The following is a 23,590-nucleotide window of genomic DNA, read 5'->3' on the forward strand; positions in this document are numbered from 1 at the left end:
GAACACTTGAATAATAAAAGGTGATGTTGTTGATCGTTTGTCTATGCATGATTAGCAGTCAGTCCAGTATTTTTAATTTTTGTTTCAGCTCATACATTTGTAGCTTTAAAATGTAATCTGAACTCCAAGTAGATTTTTTAATCTTTTTTTTATTGCAGGTTCCATCGTGGCCCGCAGCACCTGAGTGATGCCATGAGGTCTTCTATGAGTGTTGATCCAATCACCCCTATCCTTTGGGAGCCTCATTTGGTGGCTTTGGACCGAAGAGTGAACATTGTTCTTCAAATAGTGCGAGAGTGTGTGGAGAAGGCTCAGGATCCTTTACATGTAATAGTGAATGATTTCCATTAGCTAACCATCTTAGGTTAATATTTGTGGCAAATACCATGTACCATTGTACATGACTATTACATGAATAGTCTGATGTAGATCCAGAACACTTTGCACTGAATTGTTCAGTGACAGTGAAATGTGTACACCAGTGTAGTATAAAAAACGCTTTGCATAACTCTGTATGCAATACGCTGACCAGCTTTATCCTGGTGTAGTGCATAATGGCTTAGTACATGGAAAAATGCTTTGTATCAGTGCACAAGGAACCAGACATGATGGGAAGTGCAAAATTCAGTGCATTGCAGATTCTACATTGGAATTGTATATCTTAATGGCTAATTGTGTTAAACGTTTAAGTGTATGCTTTAGGTGATGGGTGTAGCTCTTTCAGGGTGTGGTGGGGTCAGCTCTAAATTCTGACTGGAAGGATGCTCATACGTACTGCATCAAGTAATTACTAAGAAGTCCAACTCAACAAAAAATGAATATAGTCCAGAAAACTGAAGAGTTGTTCATGACTTGTTGGTAGCATTCTTTATTTGCAGGCATATATTGGTACATATATACCAAATCCAGTTACACCTATTGGTTTAAATTTACCCAGGAGTCTTAATATTAACTTGCTGAATTTAACATGTCAAGTTAACAGCAAGAAACGGTAAAATGTGATAAAATTATTAGAAACAGCCTTCCATGAAATAATTATTGTACATGGCTCATGAGTGAAAATGAAGGTGTAGTTCATGTAGTGGTGCACATTTATACAGGTGCTAATTTAATGCATATAGCATAATGCTTAATGTCAGCCAAACTGAAAATACAGTACAGTAAAGTGACTGACTTGTTAGCCTCTACAGGTACCTTTGTTTAGCAGTTAGATATCGTGTAAAATAAAAAAAAAAAAGCCAAGTTTTATAAAATTCTATAGGTAGTAGTATACAGTCCATTCTGCTATAACAGACTATTATGAAGTTGGAATACAAATATACCTCGTTTTACCTTAAATGTAAAATAACGGAAGTTGTTTTAACAAAATTCAGTTTGCAGATACATATATGTACTGTGATTTTATCAAGAATCCATAATCTCAAGGTATTTGATCATATATAAATAAAAGTAGCTCTACCTAGTATATTTTTGAATTATTAACAGATACAGAATTGGTAATAGATATCTGCCAATTTCATAAAAGTTAAGTTGTGTTCTGGAAGACTTGTTTGTGAACCAGTGAATTTCACTTTTAAAGAATAGTTTTATTTTATTAACAAACACTAAAAACTTAATACCTAAGTGTTCTATATTATATATATAGTATACTACATACTATATATGTGAAGTAGTACAATATATGACAGCAACCACATTTCAGAACTGGCAGACACACAATTCATTTTCTGGCTGCAGTGTTCTGTTTTAGTTTTGAAACTGAATTGTTTGGCTGTAGCAGAGAAGACTGTATGTAAATAAAGAGAAATATTTATAATTTTGAAATCATTGTACAGAATTGCATAAATTGTTTTGACAATTTTAATGAAAGACATTTGGAAAATTGTATTTTTTTATAGTTGTGTTAACTGCTTATTTATTGTTGCACTCGGTAAAGAACTAGTATGTTCACGATATTGTTGGCTGTATGAAAGGGAATTTAGTATTTTAATTTTGTGTGTGTACACAGTTTAAGTGTAAAATTATTTTATGGACCTAAAAAGAAAAAATTAAATGGGTACATTACCTTTAGATTATAAGAACTTTTCTTTATATTGCAAAAAATTTTGTATGAAAATGCATTGCAAAAACGAAATTTTTTCCCCCCTGCCTTCCTTTCACTAAAAGAAGGCTGAAGCTGTTGGTTGAAAGTTGACCCCAGAGGTGATGTTTGTCACAGTTAACAGCCATTGCTGTTTGTTTTTTCATTCTCTCTTGAGCACTATTTTCTAACAAGCTGTCACTACATGGCATATTTTATTTCCTTTTTACTGGATACTAAGTGTTATGCATCTGATTCAACTTATTTTATGGTACTGAAATTCCAGTGAAATTGAGCTTTCCTTAACCCAATAGGCTGCTATTTCAGATATTGTGTATACAGTACTGTTATTTTGGCAGACCTAGATTTATTGGTACACTGTGATATGTTATTTAAAAAATCTGTAGTCGGGTCATTTTGATTATCTGAAATAATTTTAAAAGCAGATATTGAGTATAGTACTGTATCCAATAGGGAAGTACGTAATCCTAAATGAAATGGTTTCTAATATGAATTTTTAAATTATATTTAAAATACCAATATCTCTTCATGCATGAAAATGAAATTTATTGCCTACACACTTACATTTTTTTGTAAATTAAACTGTTTATAAGTATTAAGTCAGTTGTGAAGTTTGAAAGCTGCTCGGCTATATATATATACTTGAGTGTTATGTTGAAACTGAAGTACATTCCATTATTGCACTGCATAAATGGTGATCTACCAATCATCTGAAATATGTAATGCATTACACCATATCAGTTTGCATTGGCTTTGTGAACTGTAGGAAAAAAATTGAGACATGTGAATGTTTATTAAAGCTCTAATGACATAAAAAAAGCAAATCTTTAGTATTTTCTGTTAACTAATTTATGTATGTAACATGCATAGAATTTCTACACATTTATTTCATTGGAAGCATCATGTAATGACATTCCTAATATGCATTATGTTATTTGGAGGTAGGTTATGTCCAGTTATTCCACATGTGACAATGTGTTAAACTGCAACCTAAGGAAATGTGGTCCAAATGCCATATATTTTTATATGCATTATCTTCATAGTAATATGGTTCTGAACAAACATACTGAAACATTCTACCACAGACTGTACATAATACTGTAGTAGGTTATAATTACTGCTAAAGATGCATATAAAAGTACAGCATAGCGACTTGCACAAAGTTGAGAAATGCTGTTTAACAGCTTGAATCTTGCATTACTCATATTTTAGACCATATTGTTAACAAATGACAACTTGAAAATTATTTACATTTTGCATAGGTAATATTTTGTGATATAAAAAAACTTAATTCTTGCTAAAGTTGTTCTCTTAACTATAAAATCAGTAGTTATATTTGTTTGTTTTGCATAGTTTCCACATTGCACAATAAACCCAGAGTTTAGTTTAAGAAATTACATCTAAGTGTTATATTTGCATGTAGATTTTTACACACAAAGAAATATTGGTTATCAAATTCTATAAGAAAAACTGTACGTGCGAGTCACTGTGCAGTAAGCCTGGGTGTTGAACTCTATCACCAAGATAGACATTATCTTAGGGTAGTAAGTAATGTTGAACCTGTATGTGTTAAATGCAGGACAACTTCTGTATTTAAAGCAGTGTCCTAGGCAACAAGGGCTGTGATAAAAAGATTTTACTTTCCTTAAACCATTAACTATGAATAAATTTTTGACTTAGGTTTAATGAAACAGCTTAAATGTATTAGAAAACTTTGTGATGTAACTTTTCAAAATTGTAGCTGTTAAATATAAAGTGCCAAGCTCTCATGTATTACATATAATTATTTTATGTACTATATGGTATAGTATGTAAAGATGTGTACAAGCTTTCCTTGCACTTATATGTAGGTATGGTAATTATGTGGTGCAATTGCATTTCTGAATTTATAAAAATTGCTCCTGTGTGTTTAAGAACACATCTTTCTTATTGAAACCAAGATTTTGTTAATTTCTGATAACCAGTCTTTTTACACAACCAAATCTGACTGCTCTTCTTAATATATTTTTTGGCATTAAATATCTTGCATAAACATAATGCTGAAAATTCATGACATTAACATGATAACAAATCTGGGTGAAAATGTCTTCACTTATTTGTTAGTACTAATTTATAGCCATCAAATGCCATGGAAAATATTTCATAATTCTCTCTCATTTACCTGTCATTTTAAATCTTTATAATGTATTTTAGTATACCACTTTCGAAGGAAAAATATTAAATTAGAACAAAGTGATGGCTGCATGCAAGTACTCGTACCATTTACTAATCAGTAATTGAAAAGTTATCCTTAATATTATAGAATTAATACAACAACCAGAGCTTGAAAATAATTTCTAGGAAAAGAGGACTCTATCTTTACCAATTATCATGAGCAGCAGTTAGGACTGTGTAAGAAGGCTTAGTTGTGCATATGTAAGGCAGAACACTTAGCTTTTTGTCTTTCATTTTTTATAAGTTAATAACATTTTGTGATAGCTTTAATTTATCATTCAAGTGGTTTGTTGTTTTTGTAAGTTTTGGTGGAAAGTAACTCCATAACTTCTGTATAAAATTTAGTGTAAATAACTAAAATCTTGCTTTCAGGGTTTTTCACTTATGTTCAGATTGATTTAAAATTCTGAAAGATGTTAGACATTTGCCAATCACTTGACATGTTTTAAATATGTTAAAAGACTAATCGAATTTCACTTTACTTAGGAATGTGCAAGTATTGTGCTGTATTGTGTAGATGTGTTCAATGTGGAGTGGTTCTTTTGTTTCTAAATTCAACAGAAAGCACATTCAGTAAAGTTATAAAATGTAGTGATTAAAGTTATGGAAACTGAGAATTGCATGGTATTTGATGTGCATTTATAGTTGACAGGTGCGATAGAAAGTGTTGCCACCAGGCCTCCCCTTTCCCTCCTTAAGTCAGTCTTCCATACGACACCATGTACTGATGTACTGTATTAGTTAATCTTACATAAAGGGGAAATGCAGTTATTCGTGTTCCTTCTTTCCAACAGTGGAGTGGGTAATAAAAATTCACAGGGACACAGGATATATTTATGGAAAGTTTTACTCTATTACTATAACACTTGACTAGCTACATTGCTTACAATGTAATTCTGGATGTTTAAAAAGCAAGTAGACATCTTTGAATAACCACAGTGATGATATTGTGAACATCACCAATAAAACTCATTAATGCTTCTTTTAGCATTATTGGATAACACAGGGTACCTAGGTGTCATGTTTAAAAAGTATTATATAAGAATTCAGCTAATTACTACAGTCTGTAGGTCAATTAACAAGTTGTGTTATTGAAGAAAGATCTTATACTTCAGTAAAACATTAGGTCAAATAGGCATCATTAAATATGAAGCCAGTGATGAAACCTGAAGATAAAAGCATATGTTGAAATGGGTAAAAACTCTCTGATTTTGGATTTTTAATACTGTATCCAAATTAGTTTGCAAAAACATTATACAAATTTTCCAGTTCTCTTTGTATTTAATGATTCAGTTTTCATACATTCTTTTATGGCAACAGTTTGTAATCACTATTTATAATTCAAAGGTTGCAACTTCATACTGAGTAGTAGTAGTACTTGAGATAAGTATTAGAACTAAGAGTCATGCTGTCTGTCCGAAAATGTTATCAGTATAACTAAATTACAATAACAGAAAATTCTGCTATGTGAATGAAACTCTTTCAAGGTAAATTTCTGAAAATTAATAAAGTTTCATAATGCTGGTTGCTATACAAACAAGAGCAGTCTTAAGAAAACTTTTCCCATCTATGAGAGGCTTTCATGGGCCATTATTAGTCTTTAAAAATTACCTTGTATAAATTTATATTAATTACCTTTGTAAATGATTAAGTAGAACTCTGACAAATCCTTTTTTATAGTTTTGTTTTATCCAAAATTACAAAGATTTAGAGTTTTTTCCTTTACTCTTAATTACTTGGTAATATGCACAGGAACTGCCAAGGCTAGGCAGTAGTTCAAAAAACTTGTTCTTGTGCATGGGTAAGCTTTTTGTTGATCGCACATTTGCATGAATGCGTGAAAGAAATTTACATACAATTTCTGTATTCATTATAGCTACTATTGATTTATGAAGAAAATCTTTGAATTCCTATCATTTATTTCAGGTAAAAAATACATTCTAAATTTTCAAGAATTATGATTGGTAAGGTAAATTATAATGTAACCTGGGCTTCAGTAACAATATTGTTTTACTTGCACAATATGATGGAAAAATAAAAGTACATTCAACTTAAGGGAGCTTGCTAAGAAAAATTTATACTACCTTGAGTATCTTGTGGCTCATGTTATATAAATGCTGGAAAATATTGTACATGTAGAGTAACCTTTTTCTTATTCCTGGTATCTATGCTACTGTAAGTACTGCCATACCAATTACAAGGAGAACAAGATGTTTATGATGATGTTATTTTAAAAACCTATAGAGGGGGAAAATTTGGTTTATTTAGATAACACTATTTCTTGCAAAAACAATACGCAAATAAGTTTTACTTTTCACAAAAAATCGGCCTTAAACCAGAGACTAAAGCTTTGTGATAAACTAAATCTGCCAAAAGAATAGCCAGCATGTTGTAGTTTCACTGTAATTTATTATATTACCCATCAACATTGCAAAGGGTAGCTTATACTAAAAGGATTACTGAAAGTGATGTCGACTACATCTCTCAAGAGAATCAGTGTCTAGTAATAAAATTTAAAAGAATAGCTATCATTACATATTAAAGGAAAAACTACCCAAAGACAAATTTGAAAGCACTGAGATCATTAATCAATCTTCTGTTGTAGTATATTCCCAGACTTACATTGTAGAGCTTGTGTGCAAATTTGATGTTTTCTGTCCTTTGTGAAAACTTTATATTTTTATATGATTTTCAGATTTTTTAAAATCTGTGGAACAGAGAAGCCCGTGTGACAGAGCTTAAAATAATAACACTGCTCCTTTGTTTTTTAATCATACAATCTTCACACTGCTGTTTTTTCTTCGACTTCTCACACTTTTCTTCAAGTTCCTCATTTTATATTTTCCAATGCAATTTGTTAAGAATTTAATTATCTTGGGAGTTAACTTGCAAGAGAAGGGTTTAGGAATTTGTAAATTAATAAAAAAATTTATTTTGCTCTAGTCTGTATGATTGGTTGTGAGATGGAGATGTAAAAAATGAAATATATACTGTAGTAATATACAACCAATGAGTGTTTCATTTTCCATTTTAATTAGCTTTCTGGTTTGCTCAGCATTTTGCTTGTTCTCTCAGGTATTGAGGTATTACACTTATTACATTCACTGTAAAAATGTTTTTTGAGAAAAGAAGATACAAGCCACAGCCTTACATTTACCAATAGTGCATGCCCACCTATTTCATCCTGCCACTTCCCTGAACACTCTAGGGAGCCAAATTTTAATTTATGAAAAACGTTTGGTTAACAACTCCAACCACCCCGGTTTTTTGGCTAAAAATCTGACCGCAGAATTCTGTAGGGCCACAACCTGCCTCTATGACTTACTTTTCCAGCATTGTGTATTCTTCATACACTCTCTGAGAGTAAGAGGACATTAGTAGATAACAAAACTGAATTACAGGAACTGGAAGATAATTTTTCACCATGCAATCTCTCACAAAGAAACTTGAACATGGGCACTGAGGCCAAACCAAAAGAACCTAGGTCATAAGACAGTTTTAAAGAACAGAACAATATTACAAATTTGTCAAGTAATTCATACTTTTTCTAGGATACATGCCTGTGCTTCATAAATGGAGTTTCTTGCATCCCTTTCTGAGTCAAAAGCCCTTGTGATGATTTCCCTCAACCAGAAAAGAGATAATGTTCTTCAAGACCAACTCCGTTTTTTCCTTAATGACAAAGTTTCTTCTACACCTGGGTCTCAGGGAGGCTGTTCTTACATACAATCTTATGGCTCTCACACCAGGCACAGAAATACCTTGTCTCCCCTGAAAAAGTCCCTCAGGAGGGGAGGAGAACCTTTCAAACCGAGGTCGGGACAAAGGGGTCGTGGGTCTTGGCCAAAAACTGGTACAAACTGCAGGGACAGGAAGACCAGCCTTTAATGTGGGTAATTATGATTGAGAGGCCATGCAACTCCCTGACCCTCTTGGTAGATGGAAGTGCCAGGAGGAACACAGTCTTGACAGGTCTATTCCTCTCAGCCAGGTGCAAGGGATGCTCTATACACCTTGATGGCAGTTCTCAAAGGGCCTTATCAGACCTCAGGGAGTCTACTTTCTTCTTCACAGAAGTCTTCAAGTAGTCGTGACCCCTCTGACAACACCCATGACTACTCTGTTCACTTCCCCCAGTAGTGCCAATGAAAGAGGGTCTGAGAGTGTATGTGATGGCTGCTGCAAAATATCTTTCTTTTTTAATATGTGAGATCTCTCTACTTCGTCTTATCTCCTCTCTCTTCTTTCTAATGAACACCATAGTCTTTGGAATTTTGAATTTCAAATCTTGGCCCCTGTGGGCTTGTAACATATGAATAAGGGTCATATGAATAATAAATTAATAATATTAAAAGCTGCTGGATAGCCTCCAACCTTGAAGGGGGGGCAGCTACATTTAGATGATAACTTCAGCGCCAGAAGGCGGGGCCAGTTGAGGCTCCCTCTATATGTCTATGAGAAGGTACAGCAGATAAACATACCAATCGGCCTGTAGCCACAGGGGCACCACCAGGGTCATCTGTAGGCCCTGAGACTGGTAGCTTATCCTTAGTAGTTGGTTGAACAGAGGAAACGTGTACAATCCATATTGTCCCATGGATGTTGCAAAGCATCATGCATCGCCCTCCCTCTAGTCTGGTATGGGGGAACAATACTGCAGAAAATTGGCATTGTGGCTGTCTCGCACAGGTCTATTGTGGGGCCCTGCCACAGATTCATCAAACTGTTTGCTACTCCCTGGTTTGCGGACCACTACCTTCTGATGGCCTGGTACTCCTTCTGAGCTGGTTCACAACAATGAAACTTTTCCTTAGAATGTACCTGGCCAACAGTTCCAGGTCCCAAGAGGCTGACCTCTCATGCTTGTTAGTACAAGCTACAACCTCTTCGTTTCGGAGACTATGTTCCTCTCTCTCTCTGGGGGCCCCACATCCCTGAAACACACACTCCACTGAGGTGTGCACCCCACCCTTTTTGGGAAGACATCGGAGAATTGGTATGTATGGTGGCAACTTGCAGAGGGGCACTCCCAACTTTAGGGTGGATGGGTCTCGCCACCTAGTTAGACTCCCCCCACCATCCCCGTGTAATTTATATGGGCTGTAACAGGTCCTTCTCTAGTCACCACCAGGTATCTTTCATCTGCCATTGGAGGGATTGGAGCTGTGCTCTGCACCCAAGAACAAGTTTCTCAAGGAAGACTAGGTGGACCAACAGGATTTGCCGCTTCTTGGCTGGTGGGGGTGTCTTGGAGAGAAGTGGAGAGAGATGTCCATCAGTTTGGCTACCCCCTATTGCGAGGGAAAGGTTAACCAGTTGTGTGTCCTACATCATGCCTAAGTATTTGATTTTAGTTTGCAACTCTAACTTGGACATCATGCCTAACTATTTGATTTTTGTTTGCGACTAACTTGGACTCTGGGAGATTCACCACAATGCCCAACATCTGACACTTGTTTAGCATCATGACTCACTCGCTATCTCTGCTTCCTCTCTCCCAACAAGGTGAGGATCGGCCAATCAACTAAATAACTTTGCAGATGGATGCCTTTGCTACTCCGAAGCAGAGCGCCTTGAATTGGTACGCCATCATCTTGAAAACAAGCTGAAGCCGTAGGTACTTCCTGGAGATCGGATGAATAGGGTGTGGAGGTAGGCATCCTGTAGGTACCAGCAATATCATGAATCTTCCTCTCTTAAGGCCCCTCCACACGGTCAAGCTTTGCTCAATGAACTCTGTTCAATGTGCCATCAGAAGCTGAGCAGAAGTGGATTAGGTTCTGATTTTTTCAGCTTCTGACATCAAATCGAACAAAGTTCGTCAGGGAAAGCTCAACTGTGTGAGCGGGGTTTTATGGATGCCAGGAAACTGAGGCGTCCATTCAGAAGGGCAGTTGTTGCAGGTACTTGTTCACGGCCAACAGATATGTCACCAGACACCAACTTCAACCCTCCCCTACCCTGTATTTTCTCTACCAGGAAGAGGCGACAAAAAATACTACAGCAGAGTTGTCCAGCACAACCTCCACCACCTCCCTTTAGCATCAATTTGACCTCCTCCTGTAGGGATGGGAAGTTGATGGGGTGAGGCACCAGAGGGGCTCTTGTTGGGCTGAAGGACTGCTACTGTCCATTCCTCCACCCTATAATGCAACCACTTCATCCATTTGTTTTCTAGGCTTCCTGTTTGTGGCAGCTCAGAAGGGTCCCTTCTCTTCACCATATGCCTCATCTCTTTCCTGGCCAGTTTCTCTTATTGTGGACTGGCTGGGTTGAGTAAAATGACTGAAGGGCTGCCTTTCCACCTCTGTTGATGGGCAACTTGGGAGGAGGCAGCTTGTGAGAAGTGGGTATCCCTTAACCCCCTCCCTCCTGACCTCGATGGCCTGTTGGAGTCTCTTTGGAGGGAGTAGCTTGAGAAGTCCTGCAACGGACTACTGCAACAACAGCCAGCTCTTGATGGGCTATTGAGAGGATTTAGGCCTCAAGCCAACTCAGAATGACATTCCCCAACAGTTAGCCTACTTGACGCACGATGTAAGATGGGGCCTTTCCTGACGGTCCTATGTACATCTTAAGGGCTGGCCATCTTCTGGGATCATTACACCATTATCTCAGCAAGCCACACTACCCAGTACATCTCAAACCAGGAGATGGAGCTTATGGTCCTCACCATATTAAAGGCCTCTCCCCTGCTGAACTTAACTGGTTGCTGCTTGAAGTGGCCAAATGGTACTTTGTTCCCCAGCCTTCAGATTGCTGCTTCTAATTCTTGGGTTTGTTTGTATGGTGTTTTTACGTTGCATGGAACCAGTGGTTATTCAGCAACAGTACCAACGGCTTTACGTGACCTCCGAACCACGTCGAGAGTGAACTTCTATCACTAGAAATACACATCTCTCACTCCTCAATGGAATGGCCGAGAATCGAACCCGCGGGATGGAGGTGGGCATTTTTCCCAAGTAATATTTGGCCTGAAAAGGCATTGGAAGTAGTAGTTTGTCCAACCTGGGAACAGCCAAGGAGTTTAGCAGTCCTGCCACCATGCTGTCATAGTTCTGCTTCTGATCGCTGAAGTCAAGGTCAAACTTTCTGGCATAGGCAGATTCGAGTTGTTCAGAATGAGGATCAGCAGCTGGCCAGACTGGACCTGTTTGGCCAAGTAGCCAAGCGCAAGCTGGATCATCTCTCATGGAGGGGGTTCATCACTTCCTGAGGAAGGAAGCAATGCCATCGCAAGTTGTGTAGCAGTATTTGGTCTAGGGCAAGCTGGGATGGAAGGAGTAACAGTGAAGGGATCATTGTATCCTCCCTAGAAGAGGTAGCAGTCTTCTTTCATCTCTTCCCAGAAAGGACCCATTGCACCTATCTTCTCTTGTGCACTCTTCCTCTACATGAGGTGTGCACTAATTGCAGATCAACCACAAAGGGGGATATACACTTGTTGCATGGTCTCTTTCCCTGCATGCCTAAACTTGGGCTTATTATCCTCCACTGTAGCACAAGATACACAACACTAAGAGACAGAGAGGTCAATCATGTGGCTTGCACACCACAAAGGGAAAGCACTGAAAAGACCTCTTCACCCTCAAAAAACAAAAAAAAATACAATACACTGCACAGGTATAACAATATCTGGCTACTGGGAGGTGGGAGGAACTCACAAGCACAGTCAGCAAGGAAAATAGGAACACTTCAGAGCACTCTCGTTAGGCTAACTAGCAACCCTTAAGCAACTGCAGCACTATGGCTTACTAAAACAGACAAGGCTCCTCATTCTTGTTTAAAACTTGTAATGGAATAAAAAAATGTCGTTAGTACTATCACAGGTCTTTTCAACTACTAGCCAGCTACAAGGGCTCTTTATATATGAATAAGAAATGTTTCAACATCCTTTTTCATCTTTACAACATAATCCAAAAGCTTTATCTATACTGTCTAAGGTGCAGACTCACTCTGCCAAGATGTCATCCCATTCCCATGAGAGATTACCCCTTACAATCAACCCATGGTTCATCTCTGAAAGTTTCACTCTGCAGACCTTGAAAATTACCATCCAGGAGTCCAGTCATTAAGTCAAAACCTGAGGGGATCGTCTTTGGTGACAAGACTTGCACTTAAAGAGACCCCAGACTGCAGTTAGTTGGTCCCTACAGGACAATGAACTGCACAAACTTTTTGTGTACAAATAAATGACATGATAAAATTAGATCCATGAGGTGCTCTTCTTCAACAGATTACCACATTCCAATTGTCAAGTTAATGATTTAATTTTTTGTTATCAGATTCAGCCATTTACTGATGATGAGTTTGCCAGATACTAGAAATATCAATGAAAGAAAAAGTTATATTTGATCTGGTCATGGCAACTGCAGCTTTGACTGCTGTATTAGCATCTCACCCACAAACTTACATTGCATCTTATGCAGCAAACATTATTCAGTATTAACCTCTTCATTACCGAAAGTTTGTTTGGAGGTAGGTGGGCCTACCACCATTCAAGTCTACTACACCGCACCGGGTGCATAAAGGTGGTACGCATAGTACCACCAAAACTCCTCTTTTCAGATAGGGACTTCCAATCATTCTGTAATTTCGGTTTGAAGAGTTTGGAGCAAAATAAACAGTATGACACGATGCCAGACGTATGATGAACCCAAAAAAATATTATTACTGCTTATAGTAGTGTGTAGGTGACAGATGAACTGCCGTCTCAACAAAAAAATCACAAAACCAGACAAGCGTAAAACATGTAATACTTCTACCCAAGTATAAAACCAGTTGTATCATCATTTACTGTATTTATTTATTATTCACTTATTACATTTTACAAATACGTAAAAGATATGACACCAGATAAATGAAGTAAAAATAAAGCCTTATAGTAACTTTATATATATAAAAAAAACAGAGAAAAGCGATTTTTTCTGAGGACAAGAAACTTGAAAAATTAGTTTAGATACCCCTGATGCCCCTAAAGTTGTTTTCTGTGATGAAACTAATCTTAGAAAACGTAGCAAAATGACATCGACCAATTTTTGAAAGATATACTATAAAATTTGCGATTTCCATATTTATTGGCGGGGGGTGGGGCTTTTGCTTTAGTTTTTGCTCTTTTTTTTTTGTTATTACGTGCTTATTTACTGTTCTATTTTGATAATACTTTATGTGCATGTTCCAGGTGCGATATACCAACATTCCTGTAAGACCGAATTTCTATTCAAGACTGTAGTTTTCTCACCGACCACCAGTGTCCCTTGTACAAGGGACACTGAGTTTCACATTTTTTTTCATAAAATAATTATTTTCCCTGTTAGGATGATAAAACTAACAGAGAATATGCGTTATTATAGTGCTAATAATACCTGATAATTTCATTAGCCTGTCTTGATTAGTGTATTTTTGGCAAATATTTTTAACGATCGGCACCCCTCCAAACTGGAGTCACTACCGAGAGATTCAGTTCGGCAGCGAACGCAATGTATACATTCTGCTCACCCACCCGTAAAGAAGGGGTTAATGGTGCAGTGAAGCATCCTTTCAGCCTAAACTTCATCACTTTCTGCTTTGCTTTCATTCACCATTTTGTTCTCTTCTCAGCTACTTACATATTCAACTTTATCTTGTCCTATTTTCAATTGTCATTTGAAAATACATTCTTCAAGTAAGCCCAATGAGAAGCATGAAATGTGACTTTAAGATGATAATAATCTTCATTCCCCTAATTCCTTTATGTATTTGTAAGGATTCCAAAATTCATTAAATAAAAAAAGTCCATCTGAGACCAAATTTTCAGGACTTAAATTTTAAAAGGAGATCTAATGCATTCTCCCATTACTGTAAATTTCAAATTGCTGAGATGGGATAGTTTTAATCTGATAACATTCACTACTGACCATATAGTACAATTCACCAGTGAAAACAAGGCAGTACTAAGTAAAGAAAAGCAACTTGTTTTATTAGACAAGGATGAAGATTTAGTCATCAATAAAGACTGTACGAATAGTGTGAGCTATTGTATTTCATACATTCTACTGTGTTTTGTTTCTGATGTTTGGTAGTATAGACAAAACCACTAAGCACTAAGTGTGAAAACATTTGTCTACATAATCCTTTCTTTCTTTTCTTACTTAAAAGTCTTCAGCTGAAAACCCTTCTGGACATTCAACAGACTATAAACCCAAGAGGACTCCAAAGGGAAATAGGAATGGAATGGAATATAAAATTTAAGCCAAAGACCAAGCATGGGACCTTATGAGGTCATTCAGTGCTCCAAAGAAACCAGCCAGCAGAAATAGAAATTCAAACAAAAGGTAATACATAAATAAAGGGAACACAGAAAATAACCTGATACACCTGAATTTAGAAGACATCAGCAGAAAGGAGAAATGAATTTGCTCCTTTCTTGATATTTGGAGGTCAGAAGTTTCTGCAACTTCTCTAAGCAAATTATTTCAGATTTTAATTGTGGCCAAAATAAAACTCCTAGCAATTTCAGCAGTATTAGAACCTGATACTAGAACATGATACACTGTTTGCAGCAGCAGTTTGCCTGGTGTTGCAAGCAAAATTACCTAGGTCAGGTAAAGGAGAGTGAAGAGAATTCAGATGATATTTGTCATTGTAGTACATTTTATACAACAAACACAATGAACTCACTTTACATCTATGCCATAGAGTCAGCGGACGACCACATTAGAGACCAGTACTACTTAAAAAAAGGAAGTCAGCAGTGGAAGACCACATTAAGAGAACAATACGTACTACTTAAAACAAGGAAGAAAAAAGTTAAAACGTTTAGATATTTAAATACAATAGCTTAATTATGAGATTCGACAATGAAAAACAAGGGTATGTGCTTCTCATACGTTAATTTATTCTCAAAAGTTACCCATAGATTCTTGAAAAAGTTGCTGACATTTAGTTTTAAGTTTTCTTGAAAAAGTTGCTGACATTTAGTTTTAAGTTCAAACTCAATGATTCAAAAATTCTGTTGCATCTCATTTGGACTGATAGTGAATGAATGTTTAGCAATATGAACTTTAATCAAAATAAGTTTCAGCTCACAAGTCTGCTGCATCAAATTACGACTGATATTGAATGACCATTTAGTAATAGGAAGCTTTAATCAAAATGTGTTCCAGCTCAAAGTCTGCTTAATCAAACTGGGCTGATGGTGAATGACTGTTTAGCAATATGAATCTTTGATCAAAATGTGTTTCAGCTCAAGTCTTTGGCAGCTTTATTTAAAATGTGATTTAGCTAACAAGTTGCTTACTTACTACTTATATCTTTAATACACTTAAAATGGTTATTATGTCTTGTCATTGGGGAGAGAGAGAGAGAGAGAGAGAGAGAGAGAGAGAGAGAGAGAGAGAGAGAGAGAGAGAGAGAGAGAGAGTTTAACCACTTTCAACTATACATACAAGGAGTTGAGTGAGTCACAGTCTTATAAGTGTTACAGTAGTCAAGCCTACACAAAAATGATCAAGTAGAAATGGAAGAAGTGTAAACAACACAAAATGTGAGAAGTTTTAGTCTTTTACATGAAATACAACAAATTCTGAATTAAATCACAAATAGCTTCACTAAATAACCTTTTGAGATTATGATGACGGCCTGCCTTCTTAGAAATCAATCCTTGAGATGCTGACTACCACCAATACAAATAAAATTACATCATGTAAAATGAATTTGCAGTGAATTGCTCCTATAAGCAGTCAGTGTGAAATGCCACAGATGAATTTTGTGACTGACCAGGAATCGTGGAGGGTTATTTGAACTCCTGAAATTTTATTAAATCATGACATCACATCAACATAAAACTCATTCAGATTCATTTATTCTAAAATGATAAATGAAAATGGAGCTATTAGATATTATTAAAGTTAAACAGCTGTGAGAGGTGGCAAAAAGGAATGGATAACATGTACAGGCAAAACCATTACATAAAATGCAACATATGGGAATAACATTAAGCAAAAATCAATCTGCACATTATGCAGATTATTATTAGCACCTACATATACCAAAAATTAGAAAAAAAACACACTTTGGACTAGACATAAATCGGTTCATACCATAATCATTTACATATAAAAGATGAAATCATTCTGAACATGGGAAATTAAAATTAATTACCCAATTCATCTCCCAATATAGGTCACCTAAAGAACTAGCATTCATTCTAACAATAATGCTAACATGACTGAAGAAAAATTACATGTCTATGGAAAAACACCAATTCAAGAGGTATAATTTAGTAAACAAATCTTCATGAGCAACCTAAACTTAGTGCAAATGTAATTAATACAGCGTAGAGATTTTAGATTATCAGTCCATAACAGTATAAAAGCAGCTCTTTCTTAGACTAGAGGGGCTAATATTTTGTAAACTCTCTTATGAAAATACAAAAGTCATACTAAACCTTTACAACTGCCTTTCCTATATTTTCACCAGAAAAGAGTCCAATAAAAGCATCAGGCACTTTGTCAAATCCATCTGTTATGGTTTCTCTGTATTTGATTTTTTCCTGAAAAGAGATTGACAAACTGATACAAGAAAAGTCTTTTATTCTGGTTTAGTGAATGACATGTAATGCAAATTTTAATGTTATAATTTTTCAACTCAATGTACAAATAAACTCTGCCTCTTAAATTACTTTAATAAGAAAATAGTGCATAAAATCATTTCTGGGCTCAGCTCGTGTCGGCCTATGAAAGGATCCTTAATATCATTCTTTCTAGGTAAAATTTAATCTAAAATTACCAGAGAAAAACAAAATTAAGAAATGTCAGTAAAACTGACTCGCTCACTCTTAAAAAGAAGTGTCGGTATGGCAATAGGGGCGAGTGGGAACACTACCACGAGACATTCACCAATTAGAACTTCCAATCAGAATCCCCACAAGAGAGAGCTGATACCAACAGGTGATGCGGCCGCTACTACTACTACTAGAGGACGCCACGGACAACAGCGCCCCTAGCGGACATCCTTAATAATTAGCGCCAGCGTTCGGACGCATTCTCTTTGTGCTTGTGCTATTTACGAGGAATTTTATCACCATTCATCATGGAACGTTCTGCCATCGCAACGGCTAAGTTAAGTGCCTCATAAGTAATGTTTTACTGTATTTTTGTCCTCCGGGAACCAGTTATTTTTCCTTCTAATAGGTCCATATACGGTTTCCCGGTTGTCTCGTGGCGGCGCCATGCTGCCTCGTTAAGAATTCCCGGTCCTCCATACTGGGACTTCTTATACTTATGGGCTTTCTATTTTACGTTCATCGTTTTTTACATCGAGTTTTAGCTAGGTTAGCCCCTTTACCATTTCTCTTAGTTTGGTATTTAGGGCTATTCTATGTTCCAGCCCAGCATCCCGGCTCTTGCTCTTCATCGGCTATCGCTGGCTCCGAGTAGGCTTCTGTTCCTCGGAACAGTTAGCCTCCTCCTGGCTTCTTTTTCTTCAACTAAAAGTGTCTTTTCCATCTTTACGATGTAAATTTATTCTATTTAGGGTGTTAGGCTAGCCTAGGTGCATGTCCCATGTATTGGTACAGCCTGGTTCACGTGGCCTTCCCACGGTTGTGTTGCTCGCGGCTTAGGCCACTTGCGGTCACGTGTTCCATCGCACCTTCCCCTCCCCCTTCCTTCCCTCCCTACCAGGTATAGGGAGGCGCTGGGGACCCCTTGGTTGTCATGACAACCTCAGTTGCCTTCCTCCCTCTCTCTCTGAGGTGGCCAGGGGGTTCCTCCCAGCGGGGGGTATAGGGCGACCACTCATAGGGTACCGGGTCTCCGAGCGGGTAGTTGTTGAGACGGGAGAGTAGGCCACCCCCCCCCCCTCTCTCTCTCCCGCCGTGTTACGCCGAGACCCTCCCCCCCCTTCCCTGTTGCTCAGCCACCTTCCCTTTCTATAACGATTATAGATTACTGGCTCCGCCAGCGGGCGGGGGTGGTCACTTCTAGTGGTCGGTTGCTTGCCTACTATATCCTTACATCTCTCCCCGCTACCGGAAGGGAGCTTGCTTCTTACCCGGGCACTCTTCTAGTAGACGGGTGGAGAAAGGTTTGATATTATTGTTATTTTTAAGGATATACCTAATTTTACGATGATTTGTTTAATTTTATTATTCATATGTTTACCATCCCCGCCATTATCCGTCGTTGGTTTCCTTTTACCACCCACACCTGGTTGGATTCTATCTCTTGTCTCCGCCGCCAGCGGAGCAATAGCCTAGGACAACCAACCATTTTCTACCACACGTATTATGGCGGGGCTCTTGGTTTAATCTAACTTTCTCCGCTCCGGCACCAGCGAGCAACTGTTAGGCTGTAAGTGTTCTCCTGATACTTATGTATCTTTCCACTTACAGGCTACCAACTGTCAGGTCCTGGGATGCAACGCGACGTTGTACGACCCCTGCGGCCACGATGAGTGCAGGTCTCACGCTCCATGTGCCACGCCGTACAACGAGATGATCGTCTGGCACCCGGAAGCCTGCGCCATCTGCTACGACCTAGTCAGTCAGCTGGTGGAGGGGGTAGTCGAGTTATAGACTTCTTTATCATTTTACTAACAACTCTTAGACATAAGTTTGTTAACCCCGTTCCGCCATTAGAAGCTCATCTCACCTTTTTCTTTCAGGCTGCTGGTGTGAGGGAGGTCGCCCTGGCTACCCTGAAAGCGTGGGTAGGCGGCTTCGGAAGAACGCCGCCAAAGGCCAGCCTACGTCCTAGACAAGAAGCTGGCCGTCCAGATCTTCCCCGCGGGCAAGTCAACAGGGTTATGTTGACCCCTTGTCCGCAGCCCCTCTCATAGCCTCCATCCAGCAAGAAATGCAGCAATCTTTCGGGGTCGTAGCCACACAGGAGTCGTCCCGGACGTCGCTACCTGGACCTCAACATTGAGCCTATGGCGGTAGGGGCAGAGGATTTGTTGGTTGAGGTAGGTGTGTCGGGCGCCCAAGGTCTTTCCTTGGGCGCTCCTGGATCTTCTTCCTGTGTCCCTTCTTCAAGCGCTTCTTTCCAAGGCTTTGTGGGATCTGAGATCCCTACCCGCTCTCCCGCGCTCTCTGTACCCCCAAAGGTGAAGGGACAGAGAGACCGAAGACCTTAGTTAAGACGACTTCTAAGAAGTCTCTTCGTCTTCTTCGGCTAAGAAGTCTTCGACTTCTTACGCTGACGCGGTGAAGGCCAAAGCCGAGCTCTTCTTACTCGAAGAGCTCTAGAAGCAAGTCTTCTAAGGAGAAGGCTCGCGCTCCCGCCGAGCCAATGCCTTCTCCGGCTCCCCACCGCATCCACTCCGGTAACGCCGGTGGGAGGAGCGGGACCCAGCACCTTTGATCCCACTGCTTTCTCAGCAGTGGTGATGCAACAGGTGGGCGAGATGGTCGGCTCCCAAGTCTGCCGCCCTGGGACGAAATTTGAGCAAGATGTTCGCACAACTGTCGAGCACTCTGTCTCAATCGGGCCAGTCCATCCAAGATCTCTCTAACAGAGTTAGAGAGAATGAGACCGAGTAGCTGGGCTCTCTCAGGTCCCCCTTCCAGTCTCTCCAGTGACAGTGCTGGTATTTTCCAGCTTCCGCCATACGATTCACTACCAGCTTTCTCTATGGAGAAACCCATGGAGAGTGTGGAACTCGAAGGATTGAGGACTTCGAGTTTTATCCTCCGGGTTTGACGCAGCTTTCATCGGCTATGCTAGGCTGACCGTAGCGGCTCTTACTAGGGAAGACAAGATCTTCTAGGGAGAATGTTCTCTACAGTAGGGATCATGCCCAACGTGAATGGGTTCACTGCCTTGAGGACTGGGAGTGCCACAAACACCAAGCTCCAGGCCTATAAGAGTCCTTTCACTATTTTTGCGACGGAAGAGGAGGCTTCTCTTCCGTTCGCTACAAAAATAGTAGAGACGACTCTTCAGGCAGTCCTCAAGGATGAGCCCATGCCACAGCTAAGGGAGGCGGAGTCTACTTCTCCGCTCTTCCCAGCTTTTGGAGAATTGTGGGAGAACTTGCCAGCCACGTTCACGCTTGGTAAGCTCAAACCGGACTGCGCCATGGACCAGTTTCGGCGAAAAGCTCCCAAGGCTGCCTGATTCCTTGATTCAGGCGGCGGATTTAGTTCGACGCGCGAACTAGGTTTGGCAGGCTCCCTCAATTCACTGATCATAACGGTTAGATGGCTGCTCTCTCGTATGGCACGGAACCTCTGTTTAAGATCTTGGCCAAATCCCAGCTTCAGACGGTTCAGACGGATGCTTTCGACTTCTTCCAAGCTAGGAGGAATTGCCGAAAGCACGTTCTGCAGGAGTGTACTATTAGGCACGAGCCTAATAGACTCCTGGCTTCTAGCTGTGGGGGAGTGGGGGGGAGCGGATCTCTTCCCAGAGTCCGCTGTAAATGAAGTACCACCACGAGGCTCTAGGCTCAACCAGAAGCCACTTAGAGCTAGGTGGGGTATTTCATCCAAGAGGAAGCAAGAATCCGTCCCCACTGCTGGTAAGAAACCAAAGAAGTCTGGTAAAAGGTTCCAGCCTTACCAGAAACACCAGCAACAGCAGCAATTTGTTCAGGCCGTCCCGGTTACCCAACAGGGACAACCTGCTACTTCTAAACAGAACCAGCCCATCCTCCTGCTGTCTCCCAATCACCAATCTTCGACCTCCTACGCACTCTCGCCGGCCTTCAACCCCTACGTATGAAGGTCAGGGCTACCCTCCCTTTAACAGACAATCGAGAGGTAGGGTGAGAGGCTACTTTCGCCAGCGTGGCGCAGGAAGGGCGACAAGGAGCAAGCAGTTCAGAGGAGGGCGTGGTGGTCAACCCGCCCATCAACAATGAGGCTCCCCAGGTAGGAGGGAGGCTGTTCCTCTTCCGTCACAGGTGGGGGTTCAGCAATTGGGCACAGAGCATAGTGTCCAAAGGATTGGGTTGGAGTTGGATCAAAGATCCTCCTCCAATCAAATCATTCCGCCAAATACCATCAAACGGAATTGACAGATTACGCGGAGGAACTCCTTCAGAAAGGAGCTATTGCGAGAGTCAAACATCTAAAATTTCAAGGTCGCTTATTCAGCGTGCCAAAGAAAGGCTCAACAAAAAGAAGGGTAATCTTAGACTTGTCAAAGCTAAACTCTTTCATTCGTTGCGACAAGTTCAAGATGCTTACCCTCTCGCAAGTAAGGACCTTACTTCCGCGTGGAGCCGTCACATGCTCCATCGATCTTACAGACGCATACTATCATATCCCTATAGCCAGACACTTCCGCCCATTCCTAGGATTCAGGCTAGGAAATCAGACATTCTCATTCAAAGTGATGCCCGCTTCGGTCTGAATGTAGCCCCCAGGGTATTCACGAAAATAGCAGAAGTGGTTGTGCAGCAATTGAGAACTCAGGGAATCATGGTAGCAGCATACCTCGACGATTGGTTGATCTGGGCACCAACTGTCGAGGAATGCCTCAAGCCACCAAAAAGGTAGTTCACTTTCTGGAACATCTGGGTTCCAGATAAACAAAACGAAATCCAGACTTACCCGGAGTCTCGTTTTCAGTGGCTGGGAATCCAATGGGATTTGTCTTCCCACAATCTGTCAATTCCAGTGGCCAAACGGAAGGAAATAGCAAAATCTGTCAGGCAATTTCTCAAATGCAAACAAACATCAAGGAGAAACCAGGAAAGAATCCTAGGGGTCCCTTCAGTTTGCTTCGGTAACAGATATCCTCCTGAAAGCAAGGCTGAAAGATATAAATCGAGTTGGCGATCGAGAGCAAACGCCAAATCTCGAGACAAGTTGTCAGTAATTCCACAGATCCTTCGCAATCAACTCCGTCCATGGTCAAATGTAAAGAACTTAGCCAAGCGGGTACCCTTCAATATCCCCTTCCAGTGTTAACCATTCACACGGATGCCTCCCTGTCCGGGGGGGGGGGATATTCTCAGTTCAAACAGTTCAGGGGACTTGGTCAGTTCAATTTTGCCAGCTCCACATAAACGTTTTGGAAGCAATGGCAGTATTTCTTACCTTGAAGAGACTGCTTCCCCGAAAAAGTCTCATCTAAGGCTAGTTTTGGACAGTGCGTGGTAGTTCATTGCATCAACAGAGGGGGGTCCAAATCCAAGCATGTGAACCATGTCATGATAGCCATCTTTGCCCTAGCAAACAAACACAAATGGCATCTGTCCGCCACTCACCTGGCGGGGGTAAGAAATGTGATAGCAGACGCTTTGTCCCGGTCAGTTCCTCTGGAATCAGAATGGTCCTAGACGACGGGTCATTCCAGTGGATATGCCGGAGAGTCCCAGGTCTCCAAGTAGATCTCTTCGCCTCACAAGCGAACCACAAGCTCCCTTGCTATGTGGCCCCCAACCTGGACCCTCTGGCTTATGCCAGACGCCCTGTCGTTAGATTGGGATCAGTGGAGAAAAATTTATGTTTTTCCTCCAGTGAATCTTCTTTTGAAAGTCTTAAGCAAAGCTGAGGACTTTCAAGGGAATAGTAGCTCTGATTGCACCGGACTGGCCCAAGAGCAACTGGTATCCTCTTCTTCTGGAATTGGGTCTCCGACCTCAACGGATTCCCTCAATCCCAAGCTGTCACAATCAGTACAAATGAGGACTGTGTTCGCTTCCTCAGGAATTCTTCAGACCCTAACTTTATGGACTTCATGAAGTTTGCGGCTAATAAAGATGCTAATATTGATCCACAAAAATATTCTCTTCCTAGAATCAGATAAGAGAGAGTCAACTAATAGACAATATGACTCAGCTGTTAAAAAATTAGCATCCTTCCTGAAAGAATCAAACACTACAACCATGACAGTTAATCTAGCTATATCCTTTTTCAGATCCTGTTGAAAAAAGGTTTAGCAGCTAGCACTATTACTACTCATAAATCGGCTTTGAAGAAGATCTTTCAGTTAGGTTTTCAGATAGATCTGACTGAATCTTATTTTACGTCTATTCCTAAAGCCTGTGCTAGACTTAGACCTTCTCAAAGGCCTACTGCAGTTTCATGGTTCTTAAATGATGTCCTCAAACTAGCTTCAGATACTGACAACTCATCCTGTACATTCATAATGCTTCTTAGAAAGACATTATTCTTATTAAGCCTAGCTTCAGGAGCTAAGATTTCAGAAACTGTCGGCTCTATCCAGAGATGCGGGTCATGTGGAATTCCTCCCCTCAGGAGAAGTTCTGCTTGCTCCGGATCGTAGTTTTTTTGGCTAAAAATGAGGATCCTCTTGCAAGGTGGGCCCCTTGGAAAGTCAT

General features: G+C 39.9%; 2 protein-coding genes across 5 annotated transcripts in view; one reads left to right on the forward strand and one right to left on the reverse strand.

Moving 5' to 3' along the window:
• Positions 1-7,325, forward strand: part of LOC135225727 (extracellular serine/threonine protein CG31145-like) — a 686,301-nt gene extending 678,976 nt beyond the window's left edge. For all 3 annotated transcript variants that reach the window (XM_064265107.1, XM_064265106.1, XM_064265108.1), the window contains one exon: positions 159-7,325. In XM_064265107.1, coding sequence (XP_064121177.1) covers positions 159-351 — 193 coding nt within the window. In that variant the 3' untranslated portion in view covers positions 352-7,325. The remainder of the gene's footprint in view (positions 1-158) is intronic.
• Positions 7,326-15,636: 8,311 nt separating this feature from the next.
• LOC135225729 (prostaglandin reductase 1-like) overlaps positions 15,637-23,590 on the reverse strand; it is a 394,759-nt gene continuing 386,805 nt past the window's right edge. For both annotated transcript variants that reach the window (XM_064265110.1, XM_064265109.1), the window contains one exon: positions 15,637-16,847. In XM_064265110.1, the coding sequence (XP_064121180.1) occupies positions 16,807-16,847 (41 nt within the window). In that variant the 3' untranslated portion in view covers positions 15,637-16,806. The remainder of the gene's footprint in view (positions 16,848-23,590) is intronic.

The sequence above is a fragment of the Macrobrachium nipponense genome, chromosome 13, assembly GCF_015104395.2.
Source record: "Macrobrachium nipponense isolate FS-2020 chromosome 13, ASM1510439v2, whole genome shotgun sequence".
In the NCBI taxonomy this organism is placed as follows: Eukaryota; Metazoa; Arthropoda; class Malacostraca; order Decapoda; family Palaemonidae; genus Macrobrachium; species Macrobrachium nipponense.